Consider the following 9,730-nt stretch of genomic DNA (forward strand, 5'->3'; position numbering starts at 1 on the left):
TTAGAAATGTGAGAATTTTACCTATAAAATGCAATGCGAGTGACTTTTCCTACTTCCATGACAACCACAAATTCAGCCCTCAGTCAAAATCCACAGCAAGGACTCAGTTTCAGAATTGTTAAACCAGTGGCGGTGATCACTTTATCCCCACCTCCTCTTTCTAGGCTGCTCAGGCCCTGATGGCCCCTTCCTAGTGTGGTTCTAGGCTTGGGAGGGAGGAGAGTAAGAAACGTGTGTATCTGTGCCCTTCTGAACCAGACTCCAATGCCTCCCCGACCCCAACCCCCAAGGAGGTATCCCAGCACATCTAAACAGCACCCACTCCACTGTCAAGGTCTTCCTCTCTACCTAAGGCTCCAATCAGGAATCAAGGAGGGAGGAGTGGGCCAAGGTCATCCCATAGGAAACCATTCCAACAACACCCCCAATGGCTACTCCAATAACAGCAATGCCACTCTGGCAATGGCAGGAACAGTTCCTCAAGAAGGGTGGGAATGGCCCTGCCACCACAGTTTTGCTGGTGGGAGTGGGAGTGTTCACAACAGAGAATGGTTGTGGGTCCTGCACCCATTCCAGTGATGGAACCCACCAAGGGGAAGCACAAAGGCTGTGGGCTTGGGACAGGACACTGGGACTGAGGTGCCAAAGAACAGAACTGGATTCTAGCTAGTGAGAAAGAAAAGGAGGATGAGGAGGTGTGCTCATTCTACCTCTCTCTCTCCCTCTCTGCAACCTTCATGCATTCCTTTGTTCTTTCTCACTCAAAGAAAGAGAGAGAGAAAGGAGAAAGGAAGGGGAAGGTGCAGAGAAGGGAAGGGAAGGGAAGGGAAGGGAAGGGAAGGGAAGGGAAGGGAAGGGAAGCATAGTGATCTCGAATTCAAGATCCAATTAGATATGCCGGATTTTCCCATCAAAAGGAAAGGCTTCCCAAGTCCGTGCGCCTCAGGCATACAGAACTGGAAGGGGCTCGACCCTGTACTTCCCCCGATAGGAGAATCATACCAGTCCCAGGCTCAATTTCATAAGCACACTAAGACTTTGGGATGCGCCGCCCCCGGCTGGGGAGCGAAGACTCCTTCCCCTCCTCCACCTGTGGGACTGGAGGTCCCCCAGGCGCGGCCATTCCCCCCACCCAATCTCCCAGGGCAGGCGCTTTTCCTTCCTTCATTACCTCACTACCTCCTTCCCTTGACGTCAGCCCCGGGTCCTCGAGCGGAGGGGGGAGGATGGAGATGAGTTTGGGGGCTGTCGGTATCAGGATCCCCGCTGCACCGGGGTGGGGGGTAGGGGCGGAATATGAGGTAATGCTCGCCCAATCCCCCGCCTCAAAGGCCGAGAGCAGCCACTTCCCTCCCCCCGCCCCACCTTCCAGCCCCGCGCGCGCCGGTGTGTGCACCAGTTACTAGGCAACCCTATCGGAGAAGCGGGATGCCGGCCAAGTTCACCCAAAGTTGAAGAATAAATTTGGGGGAGAGAAGGTGGAGGGTGGAGCGAGAGCCGGGAGAACGCACGAGGGACAGGAAAAAAGCTTGGAAGGAAAAGAAGCTGGTCTTCTGCCTCCCTGGAACGGGAAGGAGAGCCGGCCCTGGCTGGAGCAGTGTCCCCGGAGGCCACTGCTGCGACCCGACAACCGTCCGGCCCGCACTCGGGGTCGCGTCCAGGCGCGGGGCCTGGCGCTGGGCACCACGCCCACCGAGCGCCGCTGCAGCCAGACTGCAGCACACGGAGCAGGCTGTGGTCCGAGTGTACGCGCCCTCGAGTTACTCCCAGAGAAGGCCGGCCGCTGTGGCCAGTGGGCGAGGAGGGGACTGGGAAGTAAGAAGAACGCAGGGGGAGTGGACTCCATGTTTAATCTTCGGTCCCGAGGAAGTTAAGGGCTCCTTAAAGCGCCCTTAAAAAAATAACTTCTCGAAACGCCACTCTTTAGCTCAAACAGTAACCGCCCTCGTTTATATTCAAAACAGGAACGCCGGGAGACAAGGAAACCTACTTTCAAATCAGAGCCAGGAGATCCGCTTACATTTGCTTTAAGAACTAAAAGCGTCCTTTGCCTCCAGGACCCTGCATGCCCACGGTCCAAGCTGCCCGCGTCCGACGTTCGCGCTCCCGCGGGTTCGCGCGCCCCCTCCGGGGTCCCGGGGACCCAGACACGCTGCCGAGCGCCTTCCTACCTGCTGTAGGGCGTCCTCAGCAGCAGGGCCTGGCTGCCTGTGCAGCTGTCGGTAGGGGTGTGGCAGCCATAGACTGGGGGCGGCACAGAGTACTGCTGCTCGCCTGCGGAGAGCCGAGGAGAGCGGAGTGAGCGCGCCCCAAGGGCTCAGGGTGGGAGTGGGGGTGGGCGTGGGGGTGCGGGGGTGCGAGAACGCGGGCAGAATCTGGGAGAGAGAGTATCCCCAGCCAGGCTCCGAGGCTAAGCTGGGAGCAACTGGCCTGGACGCCGGGGCGTGCCAAGAGAGGGCGTCCAGACCGTAAGGAGCTAATCTGCTTCTCACTTCACATTCCCTTAGCAGTCACTTCCTAGTACACGGAAAAGACCTTCGAGACATTCGTAGGCTTGCTTGGGTAGAGCTGTCATACTAACATACTGGGAGTGCGGGCAAAGCTCAATCTTTTCTTTTAAATTGAGTGAGATTGGGCTGATTATTTCTAAAAGTCCCTTCTCTCACCATGTGCTGTGGGTTGGAAATTCCGGGGACGGGGGTGGCACGAAAGGAGGGGAGAAGGACCCCACATCGTTCCCGCCTGCTTACCCAGAGAGCCCTGCTGGCCCATGGGGTCCTCGTGCTTGAAAGAGTGGTTGGGAAACTGCGCCGCGTGGTGCGAGGGCGTGTGACCGTAGCTGGGAGTCCCGTCGAAGGTGACTGTGCTGTATCCTGCGAGCGCGGCGGAGAGAAGCACAGCGTCAGCGGGGAGCCGGGTCCACTAAGCCAGAACCGGGGTCGAGGAGCGCCCAGCCCCTGAACTCGAAACCCCAGCGGAGGATTATGCCACCCCACCGGCCTCCAGAACTTTCGGCGGGAAGCCGGGCCCCAGACCAAAGGTGTGACCTCGGGGCCAGCTCGCAGCCCTTTCCCAATAAAACCCTGACCTCCCGCCGTTTCCCGATTCATTTACGCCCCTCGTCTTCCACGCTGTCTGCCGCTCCTGAACCGAACCTCAGGCAAGTGAAGTATGAAAACCGCCAACCACTCGCCAGAGAAAGTTCTTCACCTCCAAAAACAAACACCGTGGCTCTTGCTCAGGGGCAGCGCGGGCGAGCGAAATGAATCTGTTCAGCTGACCCCGCGCTGACTCGGAGCCGTAAATCAGGGGACCGCGCACCAACTTTCATTAATTACTCGGAGCCAGTTAAATGGCATGGGTCTTATGGGTAGAGTAATTACTGAGTAATGTTATCTGAGGCTGCGCGATCCGACACCACGACACCCAAGGCCCTCGGGAAAGCTGGTGAGGGTTAACAGAAGAGGCCCTTTCAGTTGGGCCGGCTGGCATCCGCCCTGTACCCTCCGCCTTACCCTCTCGGACCCAACTTGCATCCAGTGCGTCCTTACTCTGACCAGCATTGTGGGGGGGGGCACGTTCCTCGCGCCCCAGGCGGGGAAGCGTGCCTGTTCTAGAGTGTACCTGACACTGTAGGTCCCTTCCTCTCCCTGGCAGTGCACGGGTCCCCTGCCAGTTTCCCTACCGACGGTGTTCTTCCCCAACTCTGCGAAGGCTGAGTAACAGAATGTGGTGTCTTGGTCGAAAAACGTGGTCGTCTTCTGTGATTATTATTAAATTGCTTTAAACATATACCCCACCAGCTTCTGGAAAACTGTCGCCACCTCTGGGGAAAAAGCATTCTCCAGCTACAATAAAGGTCGGTCCCGGGGCTCTGAGCGGAATGGTGGTATCTCTCTTTTTATGCGCAGGCCCCAGAGTCTCTGGTCTGATGTCCAGGCCAAGAGGCGAATGAGATTCTCCCGGAGCTTCACATAGGCTTCGCGCAGGGCCACGGTGCCGACCCATCCCCTGCCCATTCTCCCAACCCCCTCCCAGCCATTGCGCTGGATTCCAAACTCCATTCAATTTTTGGGAGTGGGATGGGTCAAACGGCCCTCCACCCCCACTCTTGCCCCAGGCATGAAGGAGGCTCTTCAACGAGTGTCTGTGAAGACTTAAAGGATGGACAGAGGAAGGAGACCGTTACCCCATCTTTGAAACATAACCTCGCCCAACAAAAACAAAGACAGCGCTTCTCCTGCCCACTCCGGGCAGTGCGGTGCGTCGGAGTGGGAGAGAGGGTCGGGGCAGGTCGTAATTTTACCGGATCGTACCAGGCAGGCAAAATCTCACACACTGCTTGGCGCCACAGGTTGACAATTCAAGAAGCCACCAGCTTTTACAACTTGCATGATCCCAGAGTCCTACATCTTTCGCCTGCTAAGTAGGCAAAGATAACCCCCGCCCCGTGAGCTGTTAGGCGTGGGTGAGCAGCTCGGGCTTCCTTTTGGGAGCCAAGGCATGGCCCTCTTTGAGGCCTACCTGTCAGCTTACAAACGAAATTTGGCTCTCAGTACCCAATTTTGCAGAGAGAAGGCCGAATTTTGAAAAGATATTTTTTAAATAGAGAGGAGAAATAGAAACCACAAAGAAATTGTCTCTAGACGAACCCTTCTCCATTCCTGAGCAGAGGAGTAGGCAGTGGCCCGGAGCACGTGCTGTCCTTGGAGGCGGGCTCCGCAACTGTAGGGTTGCGGGCTGCAGCTCCCGAACCGGCCACGTAGCCTCCGTGCCCCGCGAGGCTCCCAAGGGCCCCTCCCAGACAGGACAAGCAGACCGGTCGTTGGGGGGGGGGAGCAGGGGCCAGCCTCCAACCCCTCCCTCACGACCCCCGGGAAGGGCCGTGGTGAAAGCGCCTGCGGAGGGGACAGAGGGCTCTTTTAATTAGAAGCTTATCGGACCCGGGACTGATTAGATCCCGCTGTCCTGGGGCCTCGTGCTGGGCCAGGCGCGGAGAGCGCGGGGGCGGGGGCCCAGGAAGGAACAGTTGCCGGCAGAAAGGGGCAGCGTGCTCAAAGGCTCCTTGTACAGGCCTTCGAGGGAGAGGCTCTAAGCGGCCAAGGTAGCGCTTTTCCCACGGTTAGTCTCTCCCGGGGAAGGGAGTGCAACCTTGACCGCGCAGAGAGGCGAGACACGCTCTGCGCCTCCCTCCCCCGCGCGCGGCATTGGAGGAACCCGGGAACCGCCTGGCCGGGCCTGGCCTCCCAGGACCTGGGGGGTAGAGTGGACAGCAGGCTCAGTCAGGGAGGGGGGTTAGAAGGCTGAAAATGATAACTCCATCACTGCGGCAGAATAAGAAGAAATCTGTCCCCCAACGAAATACCCTCTCCAGCGTGACCCAAAGGGGGCGTTCGCCCTTGGGTAGAGCTGGTCTCTACACTTGAACCTAGGGTGGCCTGGTGATGCCAAGGCCGCCTCCTGCACTAGGAATTCTGAGCGCCCTTGGGGCTGGGGGAATCAGAGGCTGACTGACAAGCAATCTTTTTCCCCCCTCCTTAAATCCTGCATTAAGTCTGGGAGTATGCAAGTCCTCACCCCACTTCTGTCCTGACAAACCATCTAACCCTTACACACAGACTACAGTTCAGTGCCCATCCAATAGGGCAAAGGAAATCCATCTCAACAGAGGGGCCAAGATCCCTGGAAAAGGAGGTAGAAATAGCCTAGTACGGTCTGGGTTTGAGTCCCAGCTGTGCCACAGAGGGACCTCTTGCACACCTAATCTCTTAGAGCCTAGATTTTCTCATCCAGAAATAAGGGAGTCCTCCAATGTCAGTTTCCATGCAAAGATGCACACTCCCTTAATGCTCAATCCCCAGTGCTTTGCACAGAGTAGTTGCTCAATAAATGCTTGCTGAATTAATGTTTAGAAGATTAGGACACCATCTATACTATTTAAGAAATGGGAAAAGAGGGGGGATGGCATGATGCCTGGGAGTGCCAACTGTCCTCTCCTGTGGGCCAGGGTTAGGCTGCTTTGCCTAAGGACAGGGATTCAGAGTCTTGATTCCTCTCTGCTGGAGCTTGGCCCAGGTCTGCTGATGGCCATTCCCATACTCTGGGGAAGGAGCTGATGCCCTTGCTTCCCCCAACACAAGCCTCCTGCCAGAACTTGCATTCTTGGGGAAGCCACAGGAACCCTAGAAATCAAGAGAATCAATCTAGAATCTCCAGGCCTAAGGTTGCCAAGGCCAGGGCTGAGGCTGGAGCAGCTTCAGTAAGTCCCAGCTGCCCAGTAAGTCCCAATAGCCAAGCAAGCATGACCCACTTACATTTTCAATATAAGAAAAACCTAAACCCACAGACGGGAACAGCCTTTCACGTTGTGGCACGTGTCTGGGGCCGGCTCTCCACTGGGCTTTTCCTCAGGATAGGGAGAAGAAATCCTTCACCTGCTAGTCCTGGTCTCCAACTCCCAAGCCTTGTATCTTTTTGGCAACCAACCCCATGCTGAACTGATGGGATCCCAGGCACCAGACCTGCCTACAGAAGGGGAGACCCAAACAAAGTGAGAGAGCCTAGGTTCCAAAAATCTCCACAGAACCTAGATGGACTCAAAGAAATGATAACAGCACAGTAGTATCTTGAGCCTCAGAAACAGACCAAATGCCTTCTCAGGCCCATCCAAAGAGCACATATCCACACACAGATACACTCACACCACACACCTGCCTGCCAGTCTTGCCATGTCTGGTCCTGTCCATTTTGGGTGGTCTGCTGCCTTCTGAATTTAGAGACCCAAGCCAAGGGAAAGCTGGGCTTCTGCTCCAGTGGCATCGACCTTCAGGCGGGGCCCAACCCCCACGTTGCTCATCTCAGCTCTCCTCCTACAGATGGGGAAACTGAGACCTGGGGATTTGTAAAAGGTGACAACAGCCTGCTATTTAGAGGTGACGCTATCAGAGAATACAAGCCTCTGAATTGACACTGAGTTGTTCCAACATCCCTTGAGTGGGAAACACTAACTTCCACTTAGGAAACACCTAGAATGGAGGGACCTTGGGTGCTGCTTGAGATTCCTCCACAGAACACGGATCTCACATTCCCTAAACGAAGAGGGGAGGGTGGTTTCGATTTCAGCAGGGCTTCTGGTGAGCCAGGTGCTCCAGGCTGGGTTCTGCTAGGGACCACCTGAAGATACTCGTTCAGAGGTATTGACCATCGACCAGAAGCACTGAGCCGTTCTGCACTTTGGGAGCCCTGGCGCCTCCTGCAAACGGTACACCGTCTGCTTCTCCCGTCCCACGCATCCCAGAAACATCCCAGTCCCTTAGGCCCGCGCGAAATTTTGCTCCAGCAAAAGCATCCGCCATTGCGTTTGTAAGGCGTTTCCTAAAATATAGAATCAACCCGAATTGGTTTAGATTCTCGACAGCACATTAGTCCAATTAGAATAAAATTGGAAAACAAACTCCAGGGGCCTGGCAGGATTGGATCCGCGCTAGTCCCTGAGAAAGGCAGTAGGTGTGCGGGCGCCGGAGCCGGGTGAGGACACTACTGGCTGTGTCCCTCGGTGTGCACGGACTGAAGTCGGCAAATAAACTGTTCTCGTTCTAACCCCCACGTCTTGCAGAAATCTTTCCTCAGCTGAGCTCCGAGTTTAACGACAAGAAGGCACCAAGGAGCGCTGAAAGGAAGGCCGATGCTTGAGCCTCGTTCCACTGCCTCTCGTAGGACCCGGTCCCACACAGCTTGGAATAGAAATTGTTCTTGTCCAGCCCTGGAGCCCTCACGGACGCCGCCTGAGCTGGAACCCAGGAGACATCCGCTTTCATACTAGCAGACGCGAACACCGACATGGTTCCAGGAAAGCCACCATTGAGTTGCTAGCCCGTTCGTTTCCTCGTTCTTTGCTCAGTGATACTTATCGTACGTCTAATGTGCGCCATCACCGCGGTGAAGGCTGGAGCTGCTCCTGACAGTTTGGCGCCGCGTAGGAACACCGGCTGCTCACCCGGCGCTGGTCCCCCAATCTAAAAGCTAAAAAGGTCCAGTGCCCTCTAACAGTTTGGTGGTGACTTGAGCTACAGAGCACCTTCCTGAGACAGCCAGACACTGCACCGCTTCCCCCTCCCACGGAGACTAGCAGTCCTGGAATCTCCCGGGGTCCGAGGGGCCCCACATGACCTCCCGGCTCAGGCGAACCGGTCCGGCTCCCGGCTCTGCAGGATGTCAGGGGCCTATGCCGGCACGTACTCCCTCTCCTGGGCCTCCTCTCCCCTAGCCGCTGCTTCCGCTACCCTCACAGTCCTGGGGGTGGGGGCGCCGGTTAAGAGCCGGGGTCAGGGAAGGGATAGGACAGGAGAATGCCACAGCGCAGCGACGGCCCCGGCGCCACCCCGCGTGTAGGGGGCGCTCCCCCGGGCCCGCTTACCCTGGTTGCGAATAGCGGGCTGGCTCTCGAGGCAGCTGGGCAGGTAGGGCGCGTTGGGGAACATCCTGGCCTGGCCGGAGGACGCCTGGCTAGGCGGAGGAGGACCGAAGGGACCGTAGCGACAGGCTCCAGCTGTGCCGGTGAACTGGCCGGAGAAATGCACGGTGAAGGCGCTCAGGCACTGCTCCTCGTGCGGCTCCGCGCCGCCCCAGCTCGGCTCCTGTTTGATGAAGGAGTGAGGCGGCGGCGGCGGGGGTGGCGGCGGAGCCGGCGGCGGCGCAGGACCGCCCAGCGAACCGTAAGGCGAGGCGCCCGGGGGTGCAAAATCCAGCACCGGCGCCCACTGCGCGGCGCCGCTCACGGGCAGGGCGCAGCCGCCGCCGCCGCCCAGCGAGGGTACCGCCGGCAGCAGCGCATTCAGGTCCCTCACGTCAGAGCCCATTTGCTGCGGCTCAGCCCCGGACGCCCCGCGGCTCCTTCGGCCTTGCAGACGCTCGGCGCTGGACTCGGCCGCACCTAACTTGGCCCAGAGGCCGCCTGGGCCCTGGAGCCCCGGCTGCTCGGGCTGCTGAAGGCACCCAGACCCGGAGCGGAGCGAGTGAGAAGACGCCGGCTCCGGGGCACACGTGGAAGCCGGCTCCTGCGGCAGGAGGAAGTCCAGGATCGCGGCAAGGAGGCGGCGGGGCCCCGGCTCCCGGGCTGCCGTCCCGGCTCTGGGTGGGTGGGTGAGTGAATGAGTGGGAGGGCGGGTGGGAAGGGGGGAGCGGACAGACGGTCGGGTTGCGGAGAGCCCCCGGGTGTGGGCGCTGCCTTGAACTCCTTACCCCAGCTGCCTGGCTGCCCCCAGCTTCCCAAAGCTCAAATAAGAGGGGCCGGCGGCGGGGGAGGAGGAGGAGCCAGGAGCCTCGGCCGCTCCATTCACACCGCAGCCTAAGCCCAGTCAGGCAGCGCGCGCGGCTCAGTGGGGGCGCCCTAGCCGCGGGGGTGGGGGGCGGGCCTGAGGGAGCGTACCTCCCGGAGACAACCTCCTCTCCTACCCGCCACGCGCTCTCAGCTGGCCTGCGGGACACAGCCCTCCCCCCACCTCCCCTTCTCGGCCTTCGCAAGTGTGGGCGCCTCTGCGCACTGGCGAGTCTCTCCAGGTGAGCAGTGACTGTCCCCACTGCATCCCTGTACGTTGGGGGGGCGGGGGGGGGGCGGGATGGGGTTGTTAATCTGAGAGGGCGGGCTCAGGGGAGGGGCAGGTGAGCTCCACGAGGGCGGGAACTTCAGGAAAGCACTGAAAACTTTCCAGGGCTTCAAAGAGGCGAATTC

The 9,730-nt window shown here is 58.7% G+C and overlaps 1 protein-coding gene across 2 annotated transcripts in view; it reads right to left on the reverse strand.

The window, feature by feature from the left end:
- Positions 1 to 9,251, reverse strand: part of WT1 (WT1 transcription factor) — a 47,261-nt gene extending 38,010 nt beyond the window's left edge. For both annotated transcript variants that reach the window (XM_057317302.1, XM_057317301.1), the window contains exons 1-3: positions 8,417 to 9,251; positions 2,751 to 2,873; positions 2,172 to 2,274 (exon numbers count right to left, since the gene is read on the reverse strand). In XM_057317302.1, coding sequence (XP_057173285.1) covers positions 2,172 to 2,274; positions 2,751 to 2,873; positions 8,417 to 8,858 — 668 coding nt within the window. In that variant the 5' untranslated portion in view covers positions 8,859 to 9,251. The remainder of the gene's footprint in view (positions 1 to 2,171; positions 2,275 to 2,750; positions 2,874 to 8,416) is intronic.
- Positions 9,252 to 9,730: the final 479 nt, after the last annotated feature.

The sequence above is a fragment of the Ursus arctos genome, unplaced genomic scaffold (assembly GCF_023065955.2).
Source record: "Ursus arctos isolate Adak ecotype North America unplaced genomic scaffold, UrsArc2.0 scaffold_23, whole genome shotgun sequence".
Lineage (NCBI taxonomy): Eukaryota > Metazoa > Chordata > Mammalia > Carnivora > Ursidae > Ursus > Ursus arctos.